Below are 25,870 nucleotides of genomic sequence, written 5' to 3'. Positions count from 1 at the left end.
GAAAGTGTGTCCGGGATCCTCGCAGGGGTTCCCGGGGAACAGTTTCCTCAAACCATATTGTCCCAATCCGTAACACAGGTGTGGTGGTGTGAGCTGTAATCCCAGTACTTGAGAGACTGAGATGGAAGAGCATAGGTTTAAGGCTCAGCAACTTAGCAAGACTTTGTTTCAAAATAAAAAAATTAGCCGGGCATGGTGGCACACACTTGTAATCCCCGCGCTTGGGAGGCGGAGACAGGAGGATCCCACAGGTTTGAAGCCAGCCTCTCTGGCTTAAGAGACCCTGTTTCCAAATAAAAAAGTATAAAATGGGTCTGGGAGTGTAGCCCGGAGGTAGAAGGGTTTCCAGGAACCCCAGTACCACCAAAATAAATAAATAAATAAATTAATTAATTAAATTAACATTTAAAAAATTAAAAAAATTAATTTTAAAAATAGGGCTGAGTATAGATGGGCATCATGGTGCACGCTTGTAATCTAAGCAGTTAGGAGGCTGAGACAGGAGGATCATGGTTCAAGGACAGCCTTAGCCACTACTTAGTGAGGCCCTTTGCAACTCAGTAAGATCCTGTTTCAAAAATAAAAAAAATAAAAATAAATAGGGCTAGGAATGTAGTTCAGAGGTAGAATGCCCCTGGTTTCCATCCCTAGTACCCCCCCCCAACCAAAAAAAGGGCTGAGTGTATAGCTCAGATGTAGAATGCCTCTGGGTTCAACCTCTAGTATAGAAAAAGAAAATGAGAGAGAGAGAGAGAGAGAGAGAGAGAGAGAGAGAGAGAGAGAGAGAGATTGAGTGATTGAGTGACTGATTGAAGGAAGAGTCTCTGACAATAAATTTCTTTCCAGATAACTCCTACAATTGAAGACCCCAGCATTTTTGGGCACATAGAAGAAGTGCTGAAGCAGACATCATGATTTTTTTTTTCCATTTTGCATCAATTGAATTAATTTTCTGGTTGCAATTAAGTTATTTGAGTTATTTCCCAAAAATAAATATTTATGTAGAGATCACTTGCCAACTGAGATGTCAATTGTAAAATTATAAAGCTCTGTCTACAGTTAATCTAAAGAAGACTTATAAAGGAAGCTATGCCTTCTGTTTGGTTTGACACAATTTGTATTGTTGTTAGGTGCCTACAACATGGCTCATTATATGTTCTCTTGTATTTTAAGAAAAATGTACCCATTGTATTATTTTTTAAATTTATATACCCCCAAGAACAGCAATTAAAAGTGACTCACATAGATACCCCATGATGATAAAAATCTACTTCAAGTCAAAGCCAGAAAATAATTAAAAGTTTTCTTGCAGAAAGTTTGAATATTTCCTAATATGCTTTAGGTGCTCATGTTCTTTGAAATAAAATAGATGAAATGGAAGGTTATAGGTATCATCTAAATAGATGAAATTGCTGTCTATGTAGGCAAGACCTGGCTCCCCAGAGGGTCCCTGAGAGAAGACAGGACACCTACAGCTCTGCCTTCAGGTTATTTTTTTCTTAGGGACATCGTGTCTCGCAGAGAACTTGAAGTCATTCAAGCCAATCATTCATCGTGGAGATCAGGGGACCTTCCCTTCATGTCTCAGTTTCTTAGTAGAATATGTGCTTCTTAATTATTCCAGCTTCCTGTGGGATCAAGGAAATGATTGGGACAGAGTGGCAAAGAAATTCTTTAAGAAAGAAATGCAAGAACTTTTACACTAGGTGGAAGATGAAGGGAACTTCTGGGCAGGTAGTGAATGAGATTTTGTGTGAGCTTGAGCCCTGTGTCTCAAGGACAGCTGAGCATGGTGAAGACTGCTGGAGAGTTCTTGCTCCATCAAGACTACCCAGCCCCAGCTCAGGGACACAGTGACATGCTGTAAGAGACTCTAGTTTGTAGGAAGAACTAAAACTACACAGTTTTATGGAAAATCTTTATTTTTAAAATAAATAATAACTAATTTAAAAGTTATGCCCAAACATATCTTTCCATATAAATTTCTATAAAATTATTAAGCATTTTTTTTGGAGCGGGAGGTTACTAAGAATTTAATCCAGATTTATTTTACCTCTGAACTATACTCCCAGCCTCATTTTATTTTTTATTTTGAAACAGGGTCTCACTTAGTTGTGGAGGTCTTTGATAAACTGCTAAGCTGTTCTTTAGCCTGCTATACACCGGTCTCAGCCTACCAAATATGGGGAATACAAGCAAGTGCTACCTGCTAAGCCTTTTTAAAGAAACTGAGACTTGGGTGTGGTGGCTCACCCTTGTAATCCCAGCATTCCATTAGGGAGGCTGAGACTGGAGGAGCGTTCAAGGACAGCCTCAGCTACTTAGTGAGGCCCTCTGCAACTCAGTGAGACCCAGTTTCAAAATGAATAAAAAATAGGGCAGGGGGTGTAGCTCGGAGGTAGAATGCCCCTGGGTTCCATCCCCAGACCCACAAAAAAATAAGAAAAGAAAAAAAAAAGAAAGAAAGAAACTGAATATGAGCCTTTAATAATCTTATAGTAATGTATGAATTAACTGAAGTAGATAGAAATATGTATTAAATGATTTGGTTTACTTAACAAGCATCAGTTATTAAATATAAACATAGCCAGGTGTGGTGGTGTATGCCTGCAATCTCAGTACTTGGGAGGCTAAGACAGGAGGACTTCAGGTTTGTGGCCAGCCTTAACAATTCAGCGAGGCTCTCTGCAACTTAGTAAGACCTTGTTTCAAAATAAAAAATGAAATAGGGCTGAAGGTGTAACTCAGAGGTAGAATGCTGCTGGGTTCAATTACTAGTACCAAATAAATAAATAATGTAATTAATTAATTAAAACAAAACAAAAAATTCAGGGGTGTATCTCATAGGTAGAATGCTCCTGGGTTCAATTGCCAATATCACACACACACACACACACACACACGCACGCACGCACACACGCATGCATGCACACACGCATGCATGCACACACATGTTTCATGCCCATTAAATCTTCAAAGTTTCTCTAAGTATCTCTCACTTTTTCAGTTCTTTGAAAACATTATTATCAAGAGCAGATTGTCCTGGGATAATGGGTACATGAAATATATGTGAGACATAACAGATGAGAGGTTATTTGTTCATGTCCCCAAAATAATTTATAACCTGTACAAAAGATTTGGAAAACTTTAGCTTTTTGGAACTGTCTGGTTCAAACAAATGGCTTCTTAAAATAAATCCCTAGTTCCTTCAACTGCCTTTTTAATTAAAATTCCTAAAACATGTATGTTCATCTTTAATTATCTTAGGATCCCGAATTAAACCAACTATATAGAGACTATTATTTGCAGGTGTTGAGTTCTTTGAACTGTCATTTCTATTGAGTACCTTTTATCCATTATCACTACTGTAATACTTATCAATTAACCATGTTTAATATCTTAGCATTAAAATGTATTTCCTCTTTTTCACATAAGAGTCAGTTAATTTGAAATGACAAATTCTTTTAAGTGAATGTGTATCATTGTTCATTTGCAAATTATATACTCAGGCAGATCCAAGAAATGTATGAAGGTTGTATTTTTTTGTCCTCTAGCACAGTTTTCCTGATGATCAAATCTGAAGGGACACTTTAACACACAGGCTTAGCTCATTTTCCAGTTGAATGGCTCTAGAAAACAGTGCAAAGGACTAAGGGAAAGGGTTATTTCTGTGTCTCATTGAGAAAATGTATCACCTTCACAGGGTGAGAGAAAGTACTATTCCTCTCATGTGACTAAAAATGGGACAAGAAAGGCACACTTGAGTCACAGACTGCTTATACTTTGGGAAGAAAATAGAGGCATTTTCTATTTCGATACTTACTACGAGCACTTTCACTAAGTAGTACATATAGTATTTTGAATTAGATATATCTTTGAAAACAATAATAGGATGGTACTCAAAATATAATCATACTTATTTTTCCTAAGTGTATTCTGTGTGATCTTTTGATGTTTTCATGGAATTTTTATAGTGTAAGGAATTCGAAAAATAAAAACTTGTGAAACCTATAGAAGTGTTCCAATTGTTTTTCTCCTGAAAATATATTAAATATGTACAATTGAAATTTGCCTTTCATTTTAAAAATAGTTTTACTTATATAAAATTGTATCCGAAAGGCCCTAATCACATGATTAGAAATGTCAAGCCAGGCAATGTGGTACACACCTTAAGATCCCAGTACTTGCCAATTCTCAGCAATTTAACGAGATACTCATCAACTCAGTGAGATCCTTTTTCAAAATAAAAAACAAAATAAGGTAGGTTTCCGGGTATTCCTCAGACGTAGAAGACCCCTGGGTTCAATACTCAGTACCAAAAGAAAAAAAAAAAAATTACGAATGGTGGTGCCGAAAGGGAAGAACACTAAGGTTCTGAGCTCGGGCCATGAAATAGATTTTTCAGTCTGGCAGAAAGTATTTCACAAATTAAAGCATAGTTTTTTTTCTTTTGTGATGGAAGTAGCTGGATTTTTGTATGTTGGGTTTTATTATAAATGATTAATATTTCTTACTTGATCTCTAACCAGGGAAAGTAGCCTTCTATGAGTGAGTAGTTGTTCTAATTTGGATATTGACTGTCCCTCACTGTATTAAAGGCTTAGTTCCCAGGTTAGTACTTGGAGATGCTATGGAACGTTAGCAGTTTCCCAGGAGGTCTCGGGTCAGTAGAGTGGGGTGTGCTCTCAAAAGGAATTATGGGACTCCAGCCCCTTCCGTCTCTTATTTGCTTCCTGGCCCTCAGGTGAGCAGTTTGCTTCACCATGGGTTCCCCCTGTGGCCATCCAGCATGCGCACTGGAAGCCCAAAGCCTAACCTTGGTGGAACCTCTAAAACCAAACTATATCTCTTTCTATGTTAACTACCACAGGCATTTCCTTACAGTGACAGGAATCTAAGGCAGTGATGAGTAAGAATAAATACAAATATATGTGTGGCATTTCAACATCATAGTTTTGAAATCATATTTAATTTCTCTAAAGCAAGATCCTCATTTTCAGGAAGCCGAATAAGTTATTTCCCATCATTGCTCAAGCAACATGTCCAGAACATTTTAAAACACTTCCATATGCTAGTTAAGTGCTCCCTCTTGTGGCAAACTCACTTCAGAAGCTAAATATGATATTGAGAGTCAAAGAATGATTTTCATTATAGTTCAAGGAAATTGTCAAGTTTTATGCTACTAGAAAACAAAGCTTAAACAGAGAACTGGAAGTATTTTTTTTTTATTGACAATGGAGAGGGTTTCTGTTACCATTACCTTTTGACTGAATCTGTTGAACAAAAAATAGACATCAAAAACAAATGTAATGTACGTGCAAACATCGCAAATGAAAATACAAAAAGGAAATTTCTAATGACAGGTCTTGCGCTTAATAAGATCAAGCAGCAGAAAATCAGCATTTAGATAAATGGTAGTATTAAATAGGTTTTACTTTGAAATCTCCCATATAAACAAAGAATAAACAACAATAACACCACCAAAGAAAGCCACAGGGAAGAGATTACTCCTCTATACTTTTTATACACTATATATGTAATCACTCTGTCTTTCATTTATTTCCTCTGATAAAACTGACTTCAGGGAAGTCACAACAAGGCCATCTCGGCTAAAAGCTTATAACATTAGTCATGAGTCTGGCTAATGCCCTGTTACTTTGACAAAAAAGGAAGGGTTTCCGGGTTCCTTTTTTTTTCCAGTGGAAATGAGCCTCAGACTCTGGTGGTTGACATTCACTGTCCAGTGTGGGCTGGCGGTTCAAAGTATTTGAATGAACATGTGATTCTAAGTAAAGTAGTGTTTTCTGTTTTTTTTTCCCTTGGTCCACAGGTAACAAGAGAAGATAATTTTTAATATAAATTTTTAAATAATTGCTTTTGACTCTTGTAAACAGTTTGGCTTGGTTTTGTATTGAAAAGGAGATCGAGCCATCACAGTGCTATTTCTAAAGATATAGGACATCCCTGATTGCCTTTAAAGGTCATTTTTGGCTCCATTTCCAGGTTAAGTCATTCTTTTTTTATTTTTATTTTTACATGATCAGAGGCAGGTGTTCAGCTTTAAGTATTGACAGACTTGAAGGAAAACATGTCAAAGCCTGAAACATGTTTCGAGAAAACATTGATTTGACTGTTACAATTCAAAAACTGTAAAAATGGTGGAATGGTAAAATACAAACAGTACTTGGAATTGTCAAATGTTTGCACTCAAGACTCCATGAACCATATATTTTATTTTTTAAAAAATCATATTTATATCCATTTACATAAGACTTACACATTTAAAAAGAAATGCACAGTAATACATAAATGCCTAGTATATTACAACATGAAAAACAGGTGGCTCCATTTCATAAAAGCATCTGTTGTACAGGATTTATGATGTGGATGATGCTTATTATTCAAATGACTTAAGCATTTTATTACAACTGTAGTAAACTAATCAAATGTAATATCCAACTCCCCCCAAAATCACATTTTTAGTTCTATATTAAAAGTCATTACTGGACATCTTTCCTTTGAGTTTTGTCTTCACAAAGGTTTCCACTGCTCCTCTTCTTTGATGGTAGTGCACTTTAGGTAGAGTAGACTGAAAAGACGACATCTAAAATATGCAATGGACAGTTAGCTCACTGAAACGTCTCAGCCTGGCAAGTCCCATCCCCCTACTCTACGGAGCACCTCCATGCAGCCTACCCACATCTGTGCTAAAAATAATAAGAAGAAAATCAGCTAGGATTGAATCAATAGTGGATGCAAGCAACATTTGCTCCTCTCCCCTTTTGTGCAGGGCAACTAAATAAATGATAATGTGGCTCAACATTGCAGAAAGTATGGCCATAATTATAAACAGAGGTCATCACAATGTCAGCATGCCTTCTGAAGATTTTACAGCTTAGCTTGCTAATTAGTAAGGTTGGGTTGACTCATTTCAGGGAATAGATTTTTATTCTAGTTCATATATGTTTTGAGCTCTTAAAATATAATTTTGTTTAACTGTGACAAATAAAACAATGATAACAGATATATTTTAAAGGCACTGTCATCATGGAATCGTGCATCACAGATTCTTTCTTAGCCATCACATACTTAGGAAAATCTCACAATTACTGACAGATATGAGACTACAAATTGTATTCTTTAAATTATTGTTTTTAAAAAATCAAAGGTGCAAAAGTTTTGCCAAAATAAAAATTGATTTTCCCTACATTTACAAATTATAAATAAATATCATTATTCCACTTAACAGTAAGAACTAGGAAATATGAACTAGAATGTCATGCATAAGAAACAGATTGCAAGTAGTTAAAAGAGTAAGTCTATCCATCAGTCAAGAGCTAAGAAGCAAGCACTACTGAACATACTAAACAGTCACTTGTAAGTTAGTGAAGTGTTCAGATCCTGAGGAAATTATTATGTGTGGTATCTATTATAAGAGTATTTTGGAAAGTCTCTCATTTAGTCAAAGTATTACATACTTTAAATTGTACCTACTTAGAAGCCAGATTGTATACTGTAATTACAATTTTTTATTGTTAGGACACTGTACTTTCTGAAATTAAATTTCTTCTCTGGATCCTTTTTGTTTTACTGTTTTTTAAATAGTGACCTAAGTAAGACAGCATATCAGCTCCCAAGTTAGGCTCGAAAGACCAACAGTAAATTGTATGGAGCTCCGGATTAAAGGCAATGAATATACAGCATAAGGGAAGCCGTTCCCATATCTACTGCAGCCTCCTTGTTCTATGCCTGTGAGCACTTTTGGATCAAAATATTGCTGGAAAAAGTGTTCTTCCAAAAATATTAATTAAATGACAATTATGGAATATTTTGATAAAGTATAATTTTAGGTTAAAATAACTTCTAAACATTTGGGATTGATAAGTCTACAGGTTTACTTATAAAACTATTTTTTAATAAAATGCCATTTTTCTATGGATTTGAAAGAAGCTTCCATTGACCAGCATTTCTCTAGATGTAAATGCTTGTATCTTATGGTTATATTACACAGCTATATAAAACTAGCATATATATGGTTTTGTGCTATTCCTAGCCTCTATTCTTAGAAAGTAATTTTAGTTTGTCCCTATGTTTTAGGCCCCAAATACTTAAAATTCGTACTTGTTTTCAACAACTATAAGTTCTACAAATGAAAAACAACATACTGAAGGTTCAACATTTTCAGTTTCTACTTTTGTTTTTAAAAGGTATGACTCCACTTCCAAATCGTTTTTTCTGTTTGTGCAACTCTTTGGCCCTGTGAGCTTGCTTACATTCCTATCTGCCTACTTTAACTTTCACACAAAATTGCCACACATATACATTTAAATGCCAAAGTCTTATTAATAAAATACTATGGGAATCAATATAAAATTATACAAAAAAGAAGAAAACAATGTGGTAAACACCCATTAATGTATAATAGTTGACTGGCAGGCCTCCAACAGACAAATCTTTTAACTATAGCAGACAGGTGGTGATAGAAAATACTAGAGTTAGAATATAGAGATTCCTTTTCCCCCCTGTAGTGGTTCAAAGGGGTTATCTCACCTCTGTACTGCTAGGCCATACCAAAAGGCATAGTGTATAGTTACTAGTCTATGTAGGTTCCGTTATTTTGTTGTTGTTGCTGTTGTTGGTTTGTCAGCCAAAGGGTAACTACTCACAGCAGGTCAGTTCTGCCTCCTTTGAGTGGCTTGTCAACATGAGTATGTGCGAACAGTGGAGTTGTCTAACCTCTGCAGTCTTGATGAGGCAACTGCAAATGGAGAAAAGGGCTTTAGAGGTTCTTGGATGACTGAATACAAGATTTCAGATGAGAAAGGTTTACTTTTCTCTTCCTGAAGGAATCCTGGACATATCAGTAGACCTTTCTTTTGCATATGAGCCACATGATTTCTCTTTTCTAGATTTAGTTACTCATAAAAATGGATCACAATGCAATTGATTGAGCTTTTAGGCTGTTATGTATTCCTTTTTTAGATGAGATATGTAGTAAGAGAGCCCCCAGGGTACTTCTATTTCTGTTGCAAAGGTCGTTCTTAAAGGATTTAGTATGGCAGATTGGGTTTTTCTCCAAATGCTAAAGAACTTCTACACTAATTTTAATCATGGTAAATTACTCATAAATCTTGGGAGTATGTTCCACAATATTAACAGGATGTAAGAGGTGTAGATTGAAGACTGTAGTTTGTGTTGCAAGTAATTTTAAAAATCATAATCACTGTGACTTTGAAAAGAAATAATGATTCTAGGTGATCATTCTAATAATGAAAGAAGGACATTTATCTATAATGCTTACCAAATAGCAAAAATTTTGTGACTGCTCTTTCAAAGTTGTCTCTCCAGAATGACTGTTTTCTTTAGTGAAGTATATGATATAAGTCTAATCTCCACAGAATGAAATACTAACTGGGAAATTACTGTTGGTTTTGCATGTGTTTAATTCTCTTTTCATGTTTGTTCTTGATTATTTAATGCCTTTTGCTTTGGTCACAAGTGAAAATGTCTTATGAATCTGTATTTCTAGTATGAAAAATAAAACTTGGAATATTTAAACATGTAAGGTTTCAGTGGAGTTAATTTCCATTTACTGTGGACTTGTAGTCCAAATCTTATCTCTACCTAATAAACTACTTAATTTGAGAATGAAAGAGTAAAGAAACACATGTCATGCAGATGTCTCTTGTTCTTCCTAGATGTGGACATTAGCCATAACTGTTCTTATTAGTGTCTTATAACTTATTTTTAAAATAAGAATGAAGTGCCATGAGTTCATGCATTAGCAGTTTGCAGAAGTGTCTAGTTTTTAATGAAAGCAAAGTAAATTCCAAGCAGAGCAAACCAACACAAGAAAAGAATTAATTCCAGAAAGCTAAGCGAGGTCAGAGGATTATACTTGCTTTTGCTAAACAAGCATTTTAGTTTTTAAGCAGAAATGCAAAACTACTGTACCATCCGTTGTCATTTTCCTTGACTGCCCAGATGTTGTGGTTAACCTAAATCCAGCTGGTAGTGTTTCTGAGGACCCAGGCATCATACTGATCCCATGTACTTCACGGGGAGGGAACTGCCTTCTCCAGGTTGAGCCACGTCTGAAATTCTTGTCGTCACTCTGCTAGTACAGAGGTACAATGTGACATCATGAAAACAAGTTAACTAGCCCAGGCACACAGAACCATGTACTTAGAAACATGTACAATAGATTAGTTACACTCCTCCTTTCAAATGCGCACATGGAATATTATACTTCATCCCAAGAGTCTTATAGATTTCAAAGTAAGAAGGTAGGGGATTTAAAACAAAATTTGTGTTTATAAGGCTAGTCATATGATTTCAAATCTAAGCTTTGGTGTCTTTAAAGTAAACATCTTTGAAAACCTAAACTATAACCCCAAATTCTTTTCCAAAAGAAATACTGGATATACTTTACTTCACACTAATGGGTCTTCTGGTATGAGATATGTTCAACAGCATCATTTGTTTGGTAGACTACATTTGACTCATCCACGTGAGAGAGATTGTTTTTATGTATAATGAGATATGTATTGTGGGAAATCTGTATTTGAGACAGAATAATATGAGATATTATAGAGTATATAAAAATGCTAAACTTGTGACTTGTTAGAAATCAGGTGATATACAATTAAGTTGTAATTTGTTGAAAAACCTTCATAGGTTGGACACCATCTTTCCAATAAATACATATGCTCTTTGGGTGCTACTAAAAACATGATGTTACATTAATCATTCTACCAAGATTTTATCTTCTAAAATCACTAAGCTCCTAGCCTAAGAACAAACTATTTATTTCTTGACGTTATAGCCAAGTGTGTATTGTTTACTCTGTTATCTTATTTGACATTATTTTGACATACAGATTAATAAGTTAAGGTATTCTTCATAGGCTACCAATTTAATTGACATTTAAAATCAGTATAGAAAAAATAAAATAATATTCTTATAATTGATAACATTATAAAGTATTCTTCACAGACTACCAATTTAATTGACACTTAACGTCAGTCTGATAAAAATAAAGTTATTTTATTACATATATTCGTTGTAAACTGTCTACTATCAATTAATAAATTTTGCTTAGATTTGGTAGCCATTTTATAATTTAAAAGATATCTGTTATTCATCTCAAATGCTGTATTTTGCATTGTCCTAGAACTCTGAATGTTTGTAAATATAGAAAAAGTAAACAAACTTTCACAGTTGTGGCATCTCTGATTTCAAATAATTGGAGAAGATATTTTAGTAAGCATAAATATTCCTCAGTTTTACAAGACCATACATTATACTGTACAAATCCTATAACATATAAGGTAAAGTCTTCAGAATAAGCTAGTAAGTTAAAAGTTTGACTCATGATTCGTTAGGTCTGGTCTTTCAGCAAATTGTACTGTTATTACAGAAAGTTAATGGGAACTATAAGCAATAACATCATGGGAGAAAATTTTTCATGAGATGGGGTCCACAAAAGCACATAAGCACTTCTCAAATTAATTTAGTGGAATCTGAGTGTGATCAGCAAAGCCCTAGAAATAAGTCCACAATGGTTTTAAGCAACTTGTTTGGCTATTTTTCTTCACAGTAAAGAAAAAGAGTTGGACAAAAGAGAAAAGAGTTTGAAAAGTAAAATTACATATTGTGTTTTTTGTGTTTGTAAAATTAAGACAATGAGATAGACTATTAAAAAAACAGATGATCACTTCCTAATCAATAGAATTTTCACCTTGTTCATTACTATCAGGAAGCAGCACTGTAATCCACTGTAATCCATGCTGCTAGTTGCTCTATCTGGACTGTTCCTTAAGGCCAATCCACATTTTAGAATATAATACTATGATATGTCTTTAATACTTTTATTAAATTCTTTTTGTAATTCTTTTTTTTAAATACTGAGGATTGAACTCAGGGGCATTCTACTTTTGAGGTACATCTCCAGCCCTACTTTTCATTCTTTATTTTGAAACAGGGTCTCACTAAGTTGCAGAGGGACTCACTAAGTAGTTGAGTCTAGAAGAGAGCCTCCTATCCTCCTGTCTCAGCTTCCCAAGTAATCAGATTACAAGTTTGTACAACCATGTCCTGCCTCTTTAGTAATTTTAAGTAAGAGAAACTGTATTTTAAAATAAAGGAGTTTATAAGACTACACTTTTGAATCAACAATTTAGAATAAGTCTTAAAAAGATTATCAAACAACTTATAAAGCTAAACATGGTTAAGTCTTAATTGAACTTAAGAAGTATTCATCAATATCCTTACTGGACAATATTATAAATTTATTAAAAGCCATACTCGGGACCTTATCTCTATAATTTCCTCCACAAAGGATAGTATGGACTTATAAAACCAAGATCACATACCCCACTCACTTGAACATAGAATTACCGCTCTATTTTACAATCTCCTGTGTTCATTTACCCAAGAAACACCTGTACTTTGCAACATAGAATTATGCTTCTCTGTATTTTCCATTTCATACTAAGGGTCCACTACTTCTAAAACGATCCTGAAGGCCGGGCGTGGTGGCATACACGCTTGGGAGGCTGAGACAGGAGGATTGTGCAGGTTCGAAGCCAGCCTCAGCTGGTTTAAGAGACCCTCTTTCCAAATAAAATATAAAATAGGTCTGGGAGTATATCCCGGAGGTAGAAGGCCCCTGGGTTCCATTCCCAGTGCCACAAAAAATAAATAATAATAATAATAAATAAATAAAATAATTTAAAAAAACGATCCTGCAGAAAACCCCAGAAGAACTATTAAAAGTATCTATGAGTCCACTGATATACTGGTATCCCTTGTATTTATCCATTTAGAAGGTTTCTTACAAGTTTTTTTCCACATCATTTAAACATTCATATATTATGTATAGATATTTTTACATTAGAGCTTTTATATCCTATGATTACAAAAATGTTATTTATTTACTTATTTATTTTTTGTGGCAATGGAAATTGAACCCAGGGGCATTCTACCTCAAAGCTATACCCCCAACCCTATTATATTTTTTAATATGGAAACAATCTCCCTAAATTGCCAAAGGACTCACTAAGCTGCTGAGGTTGGCACTGAACTAGAGAACCACTTGTCTCAACCTCTTAAGTACTGGAATTACATCATAAGCCATCATCCCTGGCTTATTATTTATTTTTATTTTAATTTTTAAAAATTTTTATTCATGTATTATATTCATACATCATATTAGGGTAAAAAAACTTGTGTGGACATACATGTACACATCTCCCATTTAGCCCCTACCCAATTTCCACCCCATTCCCTCCCCATCCCTCCTTCCCTTGCTTGGCTTAGTGGTGGACTTCAATATGTTTAAGTACATTGTGTGTTTTAGAGAATTTCCTTCTTCCTCCCTCCCATCCCCTCATTTATGTTGTCTTGTGATTTCCTTTTTCATCTAGACTTCCTCCTATGACCTATTTCTCCTTAGCTTTCACATATTAAAGAAAGCATCCGATTTATTTTTTGTGACTGACTAATCTCACTTAGCATAATATCCTCCAGTTCCATCCATTTGTTATGTATTTTTAAAGAACTCAATATTGTTATCTAAAATAATAAAAAGATGCCCATATATTGAAAGCAAATTTCTCTTCATTTTAAAAACCTAACATTTTCTGAGAAAAGAGTGTTTAGAACTAAGCATTCATGACTAAAAGCTGAATTTGTCAATATTAGTGTTTTAGATGCTTGCTTTTTTAAAAAAAACATGTTGTTCAACGTTTTATAGTCCCTGATCATGAAAAAATTCTTTTTAAATTACTTTTTAGTGTTTCTAAGTGATGAAATGAATACTTATGAATTCATAAAGTTCTTTTCCAAAACTAAATAAAGACTGTAATTTAATATTTAAAGATAATTGTGAGGAATATTATAGATTCTCCCCACAGAACCAACATGTTGCTAATTTCCGAGTATTACTCCTTAAAGTCAGAATGTTTCATTATTTTCCCTATACTCTTTAAGGCCTTGTCTTAAAATACATTTTTATTGGTGCATTGTAATTGTTTATCATAATGAAGTTGAGAGTGATAGAAGCCATCATGCACAACCTGTTCCCTCCCCTCCCCATACATTTATTGAAGTTAGTGTCGATAATTTCGTATATGTGCACAGGGTACTGTTCCCTTCATCAAATCTCCAAGATCCCTTTTGAATGTTAAGTAAAGACTTACTTCATCCAGTCGTCGTTCAGTTCCCAGGGCCAAGAGATTATTGTATTCCCTTTCAAGAATCTGCCTTGCCTGTTGACATCAGATTAGAGTTATCCTCACAGAAATCACATTATATTCAATAAATCATATAGATTAGATTTATTTGAGAATGCATTACAAACTCCATTTCTATTATGGGATTTTAAGGTGTTTAGTCCTTCACGTCTATAAGTCATTATAAATTTTAGTTATAAATATCAGGTAAGGCAATCTTTTGTCAGTGGACAGTAGACAGACAACCTCATATTATGTCTGAAGTCAAGAGGCTTAGACCCTACTTTCTTACTTTATTGTAACTATTTTATGTAGACTTCGAAGAAAAGTGAAGTTGGACTGCACATTTTTATCAGAGCTAAGCAGGTAGTTTGCAAACCTGGCCAAAGATCGTCATTGGGAGAAACTTTAGTTATTAAGAGTCCCTGTGCTCTATCTCTTAATACATGATTTCTTAGGACTCTAATGTCAGTTGAATGGCTTACTTTTGATTTATATGGAATTCCATCGATTCAAGTAATTAGCTAGATTTTGGGGTCACTGGTACACACACTACTAAGTGTCTGTATGACTTGGATATGTAAATAGGACTGCCTCTGAGAGAGGCAGACACTGAGGGCCATCAGTTGGAGATGCTGTTTGGGGGAAATCAGTGGGAGGTTTGGCCACATAACTCTAAATCCCTTTTTGTTTCATTTTATGATTTTCTCCTTTGTCAAAAAAATTTAGTACTTTGACATTAAAGCTTCACTGACACATTTCAAAGACAACTAAGTTTCAGTAAGAATTATAAATGTTAAGTGAGATAAACCAGGCACAGGAAGACAATTACTGCATGAAGACACATATATATGGAATATGTGGGGGGAATGTGTTCTAAAAAATTTGTTCTAAAATTTTTTTCTCATAGAAATTGAGTGAAGAAAGGTAGTTACTAGAGTCTGGAGAGAATCGGGAAAGTGAAGGCTGATCAGTGGGTGCTAAGTTATTGCTAAGGAGGAACAAGAAGTTCTGGCATACTAGTTCACAATTGGATGGCTATGGATTACAATAATATATTGCACATTTCAAAAATCTAGGAAAATGATTTATAAACTTATAGCATAGAGAAATCATAAATATTTGAGGAAATTGATGCATTTAACCTGATTTAAATATTACATAGTATATAAAATGTATTGCAACATCACATTATTCCATTTCTATGTATAATTTTGTTTTAATATATCAGTTAAAATAAATGTAATATTTATTTATTTATTTATTCATTTGTTTATTTATTTATTTGGTGGTACTGGGGTGGAACACAGAGGCTTTCTACTTCCGGGCTATATTCCCAGACCCATTTTATATTTTATTTGGAAACAGGGTCTCACTAAGTTGCTGAGAGCCTCACTAAGTAGCTGAGGCTGGCTTCGAACCTGTGCGATCCTCCTGTTTCAGCCTCCCAAGCGCTGGGATTACAAGCGTGCGCCACCACGCCTGGCAACAAATGTAATATTTAAAGAGATCATTCACAGTCACGTTTTCCCCTAAAGGTTTAGTTTGTCATTATATTAAACAGGATCCACTGAGACTAACGCATAAAGGAACTTGCCTGGGTGTTCTGTGTGGGAATCTGTAATAATAAAGCTAAGCTGCTGTAGTCAAAGTTCTCATCCAGGGCTATCAGTGAGCCATGTACACCACTTTCAAGAATGTTATTGGCATATTCTCGAAGTCCAATTGCTTGTATCCAGCGAATAACACGATCATTGCTCCACACCAACACATCTGGGAAGAGATGCATTATGTTAGGCTGCAGTACTTTACATAATAAGCAAAACCACTAGCTGAAATGAACCACAGGTATCGACCATATCACATGTGTGCCTTCAAATGCACTATGTGATTTTTCTAATAATGAAACTTTTGCACTCTAAGTCTAAAGAAAAATTGCAATTTTCATAAGTGATTATTATCACTGATGTGACAGCACTTCCATCAGATGAAACACAAGGTCTCCATAGTTGGTTCTTATTTTCATACTAGAGCCCCAGGGGTCTGAAGTTCAATATTTTTACCACCAGATGGAGATGTTTCTTACTTGTGTCTTGGTAACATACAGTAAACAGCCAAAGAGATTCTAATACTCTTGTTCTTATTAACCACTACTGAAATGTTGCATGTAAAATAGATGATCTTTATTTTCATCTGAAATAATATATAAAACATAACAATAGTAAAATAATGCAGAGACTATGTAGAGTACATGTTACCATCATATGTTCATTTATCATTTGCCAAAAACATGCTAATGCAAAAACCAAGCAATCAGTCAAATCACATGTTGATTTTCTTGGTTGAAAAGTAGCATTTTATTGAGGCACAAAACACTTTTTTTTACTTTGTAAAAATAAAACCTTCACAGAAAAAATATCATGTGTGCCTTTTTACGGTAAAAACTTAGCAAAATGAGTTTTATCACTTATTTTCTTCCATTTCTTCCCATTATGAATTGGCAGAATGCTCCATACAAACTAGTAAAATAGAAGTACCACAATGCTCCATAATAAGAAATAATTATAAGGAAGGGTAAATAAGAAAAACGTTAGAAGCCGGGTGTGGTGGCACACACTTTAATCCCAGCATTTGGGAGGCTGAGACAGGAGGATAGGGGTTCATGGACAGTCCCAGCTACTTAGGCCCTTTGCAACTCAGTGAGACCCTTTTTCAAAATAAAGAATAAAAAACAGGACTAGGGGTGTGGCTTGGAGGTAGAACTCCCCTGGGTTCCATCCCCCGTACTGCGAGAGAGAGGGGCAGGGGAGAAAGCTTCCGAGATGGCACTTTCTTGTTGCATTCTCCTAAGACAGAAGGGGGCAAACACGCTTCCTTGGGCCGCTTTTATAATAAATAGTACTAACCCATTCCTGAGGGCTGCCCTCCCAGCCCAGTCACCTTCTGAACGCTTTACTTCTTAATACCATTGGAAACAAGGTTTCAACACACACATTTTGGGAGGAACACAACCATTCAGATCACAGCATCTGATTCCTCTGAATGACATCCAAGACTAATGTGTACTTGAGCTCAAGTTCCCTTTTCCAAAAAAGTGGGTAATAATGGTTTTCCTGCTCATAGACAATGTTCAATTTCATCCATCTGAGATAATAATAAGTCTACAACAAGGCTGAAAACACAGAACTTTAAATATATAAAGTGTGATCCAGGCGTGGTGGCGCATGCTTGTAATCTCAGCATTTGGGAGGCTGAGGCAGGAGGATTGGCCAGCCTCAGCTACTTAGTGAGCCTCTTTGCAACTCAGTGAAATCCTGTTTCAAAATTCAAAAAATAAAAAACAGGGCTGGAGGTGTAGCTCAGAGGTAGAATGTCCCTGGGTGCCATTCCTAGTACCACAACAAATACTATATATGTGTGTGTGTGTGTGTGTGTGTGTGTGTGTGTGTATGTTTTTAAATAAAATAGCTATTACAAGAAAGAAAGAAAGAAAGAAAGAAAGAAAGAAAGAAAGAAAGAAAGAAAGAAAACATTTTTTTCTACTTGTAGGAAGAGGAAGGAAACTATTTCCTGCTATACAAGTAAAAGTGAGTGTTCTTGCTAATTTTTATTTGTGAGTAAAATTTACAATTCTTTTAGAAAAAGCATAAAACAGTTTTGGGGAAACATTCTTCTACTATTTATTTTCCCTCTATTTCAACTATCAGAAAAATCAAGCTAGTATTTGGAGAGGGGGGAAGTGTAGTTTTATGGTGGTTAAGATGTGCAAAGGCATTTTTAGTTCCGCATTCATTAATCACAAACTTGGATTTTATTGTGTATAACATTAAAGCAACAAAGTGATATCACAGTCCCACAAAAGTTCACTCATGACCCTCAGCCCAACAGCAACCAATATTCTGCATACTCTCACTAGGTATTACTATTGTCTGATTTTTAAATTATTTCAACAAATGAAATTATACAACATCCATTTATTTGTGTCTTCACTCAGTATATGATTCAGTAATGCTTTGGCAAATGGAACTAGTTTATTTTCATAGTTATATATCAGTGTATTGTATGATGATGCTACAGTATAACCATACCACTGCTGATGAATATTTGGGTAGTGTCTTTATTTGGATTTAGAATGTCCTTCTAAACCTCAGAAAGCTTAGTTGCTGAGGAAATGTCTCTGGGAAAAGGGCCTTGGGGATTATATATGGTCCCTCTTTGCTTGCGTGCTCGTGTGTCTGTCTCTCCTCTCTCCTCTCTCCTCTCTCTCTCCCCTCTCCCCTCTCCCCTCTCCCCTCTCCCCTCTCCCCTATCCCCTCTCCCCCCCCCCTCTCTCTCCTCTCTTCTGGCCTCCATGGTGTGAGAGCAGAGTTCGTACATGCTCTCTCTCTCTGCTCCCCCATACTCTGAGCACTGAACTGTGAACAACTAAGTCTGCCTTCCTCTAAGTTGTCTTTTTGAATTAAAGCAGTGAGAATGCAGACTAAAACATGTGGATTCTACTTTGTATTGTATAGGTTACTATTGCTTTCAATATTGTTTTAAATGTCTTTTATTGTACTTACTTATATATTGTAGATGAATAAATAACAGGAAATACAATTGTTGAGTCACATAGTCTACAAATATTCATGTTGGATGATATGCAAAAAAATTTTCTAGTCTCACAGTTTGACCTGAACTAGCAAAGTAAGAAAATATGCATCTTTACCAATATATTTTATTTTTATTGCTTAGCATTGCATTACTTTTTTTTTCTTTTTGGAAGATGTGTGATGTTATGGGTTGGGTTGTTTCTCAAAAAAGTTTATGTTAAAGTAATAACCTCCAGTAACTCAGAATATAACTTTATTTGAAGATAGAGTCTGTATAGAAAAAAATCAGTTAAAAGGTATTTATTAGAGTAAACCCTCATTAAAGATGAATAGTATCTTTCTGCCTCCTACCTTGATACTTCCTGTTGTGGCTTTGAGCAATCTCATTTCATAAGAGAGGTCCTGCCTTTATTTGTATATGGAAATGAAGAATAGGTGGCAAAAACCCACTTCCTGATCTTATTACTACTACCTACTCCATCCAAAGAAGAATGAATTTCTTCAAAAGTAGGGCATTTAATATCTTCCTCAGAGTTTTGTCTTATTCTTGTGCCAGGAATACTAGTTTTATAGTCCTGGTACAAAATGGTTACAAAACTACCCATTATCCCATGACTAAAATCTACTCAGGAGTTAAAATATCCTTTGTTAGGTCAAATATACACTTCCTTCTGGGGTCTGTCTTTGGTCCATTAGTTCCCAAATTTTATTTATTTATTTTTTGTGGTTCTAGGGGTGGAACCCAGAGGCTTTCTACCTCCGGGATATACTCCCAGACCTATTTTATATTTTTACTTGGAAACAGGGTCTCATTGAGTTGCTGAGAGCCTCATGAAGTAGCTGAGGCTGGCTTCGAACCTGTGCGATCCTTCTGCCTCACCCTCCCAAGCGTGGGGATTACAAGCTTGCGCCACCACTCCCAGCTCCATTAGTTCCCAAATTTTAAGTTTGCTTTCTGAGGTGTTAGTCCTCCGAAAATGGAATGTGGGAGAGTTATTATCATATTTTGGCTACATTATTGGCTTCTGTTGATAGCAGCTATTTCTAACTACTGATAACCCTCAGTTGAACTTCAAAAATTGGGCAGATATATATGGGTGATAGCAATAGTTCTTTACTTGATTTTACTAAATGCCAACAGTTTTTTTTTTTTTAAGCCAATGGAGCAATGCTTTCATCAGAGCTATGGAGATCAGTGTGGAGATTCCTCAGAAAACTGAGAATAGAACCACTATATGATCCTGCTCTCAGACTCCTAGGTATCTTTTCAAAGGGGCCCAAATCAGAAAAATATAGTAATGTATACATTCCCATGTTTATAGCAGCACAATTCACAATAGCTAAATTATAAAACCATACTAGGTGTCCATCAATAGATGAATGGATTACAAAATTAAGGGAAATACACACAATCGAGTTCCACTCAGCCATAAAGAAGAACTAAATTATGTTATTTGCAAGAAAATGGAAGGACCTGGAGAACATTATGTTAAGTGAGTTTTGGGAGGCACAGAAAGGTATGGACAAGCTAGGGAGTAACTGGGATACCAGTGGGACTCCAGATAATGGAGGAGAAACCTCAGTGGAGCCAGGGAAGTGGTCTAAGGCAAGGGGAGGGAGAAGACTGAGGTTCATTAATTGAAATACTACCATCAACTGTGTGTACATATGTGAATATACCAATGTCAGTCTCAGTATTTTGTATTGGAAATGAGGAGTTGGGGGGTTCTATCAAGTAAGTGTTGTGTACATGTATGCCCTTGTCAACATGATTTATACTATGATATGAGACTATGATGCACCAATAAGTCGCAGTAAAAAAAACAACACAACATAAATTATCCAGTTTTCTTTGTACTGGATGGGTTTTTGAACAGGAAGTTTTTGTTTTTTTCTAGAGCTGTTTTAAATTTTAGTAGTCTAAGATATATTAGATTGCTATAATATTTTCATAAGCATATGCCATTAAGAAATCTCATTGTCATACCCATAATTATTAGTGATCAAATATATTAAAAAAGTGGAAGTAAGACAAAACAATTCAAATTTTTCTTCTTCAGAATGTCAACACACCCCTTTTATTCATTCTGCAAATCCAATCTCTTTCTATAGGTCTGTTTTCAAGCAAAATGTATGCCTTGACTTTCATGCTGAGTACAAATCCTCTTGACCTCAACAATAAATTGCTAGAGATCAGTGTTGACTGTTTCCTAGCAACAAATGAAATGTTAGCACATTCTGGATATTTTCCTCCCTTCAGAAACCTGTTTATTAAGGTCAAGGTTAATTAGCACTTCAGATAATAACAGAGACTCCTAGTCACACTTGAAAGTGATTCTTACAAATGTCATCATATCAATGATAGGAAACAGAGAATATATAGAAAGAATTGTAGAAAACTATCCTAAATAGTTTATAATATTACTCAGCACTCCTTCTCATAGGGAGTTGTTTCAATAGAATCATAGTGAATCAAGGCAATTTTTCTAAAGGCTTCACAGGATCCAGCATGGGCCAAGTTGGTAATTCTTTTATTTTTGATCTATCAATATATAAAGCCTCTCATGTGGTGAAACAGGCATAATAAAATCTAATTGAAAAAATACTTTAGAAAGAAAACTAGAAAGTGGTATCCCATGGGTAAAAATCTATTCATGAGTTAAAACATCCATTGTTAGGTCAAATGTACACTTCCTTCTGGGGTCTGTCTTTGGTCCAATTGTTCCCAAATTTCAATTCAACTGAATAACAATGCAGTGAAAACAACCTGCAATTTCCTCGAGCCCCAAAATAAAGTGAAATCAAACAACTCTGTTTTGATAATGGAAAAATACTTGCATGCTTCTCAGTAATGAGTCAAATGAAGTGTTAGAAGAAATACATTGTGTGTCTATCTACTCTCCAATGAGCCATATATAGAAACCTATTTTTCACCAATCATTTTCACATGCATTCAAGCAAAGTCTACTAGAACTGATCTATTGTCCAAGAACTGCCAGAGATAAATAAAATTTCTGACACTGTCTTGCACAAATGAAGATTATGGAACTCTGTGATGGGCGGATTTAAATAAATAATAAAGTAGTGCTAAATTGAAGAAGTAATGTGTAGTAGGTACTATGTTTTTATCTCAAGTAAGACCTGAAGGATGTTAAGATGAAAATAGAAACTTGTACTTGACTTTGAACAAAAATATAATATAAACATATAAAACATTCACTTAATTTGATAAAAATTTTTCATGTATCAATTATTGAGTAATAGGAAATGGAAATGCAGGTGATAAGTAAATCAATATCCAAATATTTTTGGTTGTGTTACTCTTCATAAGCTTTTTTTTTCTCCTTTAAGCAAAATAAGTGTATTGATAAAGTTTACCTTTAAAAAGGCCTACAGATGCTCATATCTGATATCCAACAATTACTTTTTTTCTTTAAAAACAATAATAAAGATTCCATGGTCTCTAATAAGTATAGAATCTAACATATTCCTTTTTTAAACTTTATTTCCTCTGTATATTGATATTTCTCAACATTTAGATAGCTGTCATGGTTTGATAGGGTTTCAATATATCCCCTAAAGTTTCATGTGTCAGAAGCTGGGCCTCCTGTATACTGATACTGGGAAGTGGTGTGGAACCTTTAAGAAATGGGGCCTAGCTGGGTGTGGTGGTGAAAGCCTATAATCCCAGCATAGAGACCAGAGGATCACTCTGTTCTCAGACAGCCTCAGTTACTTAGCAAGGCCCTTCGCAACTCAGTGAGACCCTGTTTCAAAAATAAAAAGACTAAAAAATTGGGCTGGGGTTGTAGCTCAGAGGTTGAATTCCCCTGAGTTCCATTCCCAGAACCTTAAATAAATAAATAAATAAGGCCTAAGGCATTCTTTAGGTCAACTGAGGGTACACCCTCCTAAGAGATTAAGATAGTTCTTGTGGATCCCTTAGTAGTTCTGAGAAGAGGATTGTAAAAACTGGAACCTGGTCCCACCCAGTTTTCTGCTTCCTGCTGACAACATGATTGCTCCCTACCACACAAGCTCCCACCATTGCCATGGTCATGAGGAGACACAGCCATGGGGGCCTTCCCAAGAACCTGTGCCATGCTGTTGGAACTTTCAGCCCGCTCCACCAACTGGAAAGAACATAAAATCTCTTTTACTTACAAAATTAGCATGCCTCAGATATTTGTGTATGTTAACACAAAACTAATGCGATGGCTAATTATTAAATTCAGTACTTTTTGAAAAATTTTGCAATATAGAGCTCTTTTCTTGATATCTGAATCAGACATTTCTATACATAGAGTAGTTGCAGCAATTAGCAATGCTCCCAGAACAATTGTGAGCTGAAGTTTTTAATGGGCAAATATATTTCATAAGGAGAAATCCCTATATAATTCCAATAACTATATTGCAAAAATAGTATTTTTGGACAAAGAAAAAAATTAAATTATATAAGGTAAACATGAAATGGTATTAAATGATATGTCATGTTTCTCTGAGTCATAGTGATGATAGTTTATTAAAAGTTTGACAAAAAGATCTACAGGGAGATATCTTTAGTATAAGCAAAATGTATAATTAATAGGTTCAGAGGAATCAGTCTCTATTCAGAATATCAATTATATGTCCCAAATGGAATATTCATACTATTATGTGACAGTATTGTTTTATGTGTTATAATTAGGAAAAACAACAACAACAACAACAAAGATGATATTTCTGTCCAGAAACTTATGCTGCTTCATGACAGTATAACATAAATAGCATCTTAGGCCTAGAAATGTTACAAACCCCAGAAAAAGAAATTTGATATGAAAGAAGGGCATGTTACCTTTAATTTCATGTTGGCTTGCTTCTCTTCTTCTCTCTAGTTCTTTTCTGTCATAATTCAACCTTTTTAAGCACATAATTCCATACTGTAAACTTGTCCTTTTTTATAAAAAATAAAATATTAAATTTTACTCAGCAGGTAGAAAGTATCCTTTGATGAGTCAACACTGTGCCCTACCACCTGGTCTATAAGGTTAATAAATTAGATTTGCAATCCAACCTTTCAGCATTAGAAGAATATACATTTATCATTATTCTAAGCATACACTGTTTCTAAAGGGTTTGAAAACTATTTTCAAAATAAGAAACATCATAAATCATGTTTGCCCATATATCTTAGCCTTGCATTTCTACTGTGCTAACACATTATTTCATTCACTTAAAATAATTTAAAGCCCCTTTATGGAGACTGAAAGCTTTTGGTGGGACATAGATACTCTTTTCTTAAGGTGATGAGAAAAGAAGCACAAAAGATGAGTAAGTAATATGAGAATCAAATGCCAAAATGAAGAGTGTACAGCTCCAAGGGATACAGAGTAGATATGCAAATAGTACAAGTCAGAAGTGTTTGAGACTGTGTGGAAAGAATATAGAAGAGCAGAAAATGGACTGATCTTTAAAAGATCTGGGAGTGTTGGGGTGAGCTTCTACCCACTCACTTATTTCTTCTATCCTACATCAGTAGAAGAATAAGGGAAATAGAGCATCACGGAAATTACAGGTGAAATGTCAAAGGTTTGGTGAGAGTGTGGCAGACTGTCCAGAGTTGAAATGCAGGCTGGGTTGTAAGAATGGAGACAGTTACATAAAGACAGCAGGGGCGTGTTAAGGAAAGCTTTGCACTTTGTGAGTGAAATACATCCTGCTCAGTGAGAATTATTAGACAGTTTCAGAGGAGGATGGTATGACCATAAGTGATTTTAGTTTAGAGAAGAATACTCTCATAGGAGGGGATAAAAGGGACATGAGGGAAATAGGTAATCCTAGGATATAGGGAAACTAATTAAAGGTCACAGCCACAGTATGAAAAGGAAATCCAGAGATTGTAGATGCCCAGAGAGAAGAAATGAGAAGATTTAGAGATATTAGCTATAAAGCCTATGAAAGAGTGGATAGAAAAAAAAGAATCTGTAGGTTTAGGACCAAAGATCACTGAACATCAGTGTTATCTTAAGTGTTTAGGAATCTACACAAATTTAGACCTGACTAGGCTATGCTTAAACACTGGATGCATTTTAAGCCCTCCATTTTTTTTTTTTTTTTTTTTTTTGTACTGGGGTTCCCGAAAGCCCTTCTACCTCCGGGCTACACTTCCAGACCTATTTTTTTTATATTTTTTATTTGGAAACAGGGTCTCTTAAGCCAGCGAGGCTGGCTCCGAATCAGCGCAATCCTCCTGTCTCTGCCTCCCAAGAGCAGAAATTACAAGCATGCACCACCACACCCGGCAAGCCCTACATTTTAATAGCAACAATATTGGGTCAAATGTTTCAGAGTCAGAGAAAGAAGGAAAGAAATCTGCATCAGGCAAGTGTTGTAGACTAAAGTTTGTTCTTACTAAATTAATCCATTGGAATGCTAACCCCCAGTGCAAGAGGAGGTGATGTATGCAGAGATGAGGCCTTCTAAGAGGTCATGAAGTTAAATAAGGCCATCAGAGTGGGCCTTAATCTCCTGTAACTGCCATCCTTAAAAGATGAAGAAATTGGGACAGAGACACAGGAGTGGGCATTTACAGAGGATATACAGAGAGGTGAGGGCATGGAGAGAAGGTGGGTCTCAGCAAGCCGAAGAGAGAGGCCTCAGCAGAAACTAGACCTGGCAAAACCTCGATTTCCGATTTATAACTTCTAGAACAAAAAGTGCAAGGCTATTGATTACAGCATCGTATATATGATATAGTATTTCAGTAAGCTCTTTTCATCTGTAAGCAACTTGGAAAAAGATTTCATTTTATTCACCTGTGTCCTCACAGCTGTCTATATCTACATAGAAGCTTTTTTTTTCTTTTTCTAGAAACTGATGGACAAATATGCAAAAGCACTAAAAGGTTATCAGAAAATAAAATGTGCAAATATCCTTCATAGAAGAATTTCTTTAGAATGTTTTTTCTAAAACTTCTATAAATTCTAATCTATAACTACATATATTTATGGAACTGAAACTCCAAACATTTACTTATTCTTCATAAATAATTTCTAACATAAATAC

General features: G+C 35.2%; 2 protein-coding genes across 13 annotated transcripts in view; one reads left to right on the top strand and one right to left on the bottom strand.

The window, feature by feature from the left end:
• Positions 1 to 915, top strand: part of ACSS3 (acyl-CoA synthetase short chain family member 3) — a gene marked incomplete at its 3' end in the record, with an annotated part of 180,470 nt that extends 179,555 nt beyond the window's left edge. Inside the window, exon 16 of the mRNA XM_080706415.1 lies at positions 847 to 915. Coding sequence (XP_080562541.1) covers positions 847 to 915 — 69 coding nt within the window. The remainder of the gene's footprint in view (positions 1 to 846) is intronic.
• A 5,660-nt stretch (positions 916 to 6,575) lies between these two features.
• The window catches only part of PPFIA2 (PTPRF interacting protein alpha 2), a gene marked incomplete at both ends in the record, with an annotated part of 485,975 nt that continues 466,680 nt past the window's right edge, over positions 6,576 to 25,870 (bottom strand). For 10 of the 12 annotated variants that reach the window (XM_080705631.1, XM_080705636.1, XM_080705638.1 and 7 more), the window contains 5 exons: positions 8,700 to 8,758; positions 9,955 to 10,114; positions 14,202 to 14,270; positions 15,832 to 16,007; positions 23,661 to 23,758. In XM_080705631.1, coding sequence (XP_080561757.1) covers positions 8,700 to 8,758; positions 9,955 to 10,114; positions 14,202 to 14,270; positions 15,832 to 16,007; positions 23,661 to 23,758 — 562 coding nt within the window. Of the gene's footprint in view, positions 6,605 to 8,699; positions 8,759 to 9,954; positions 10,115 to 14,201; positions 14,271 to 15,831; positions 16,008 to 23,660; positions 23,759 to 25,870 lie in introns of those variants that run through there. The other 2 variants (XM_080705637.1, XM_080705639.1) reach the window with 1 other exon arrangement.

The sequence above is a fragment of the Muscardinus avellanarius genome (genome assembly GCF_963383645.1).
Source record: "Muscardinus avellanarius genome assembly, chromosome: 11".
Classification (NCBI taxonomy): Eukaryota; Metazoa; Chordata; class Mammalia; order Rodentia; family Gliridae; genus Muscardinus; species Muscardinus avellanarius.
The sequence above is the reverse complement of the archived record's forward strand: the minus strand, read 5'-3'. Positions and strand labels throughout refer to the sequence as shown.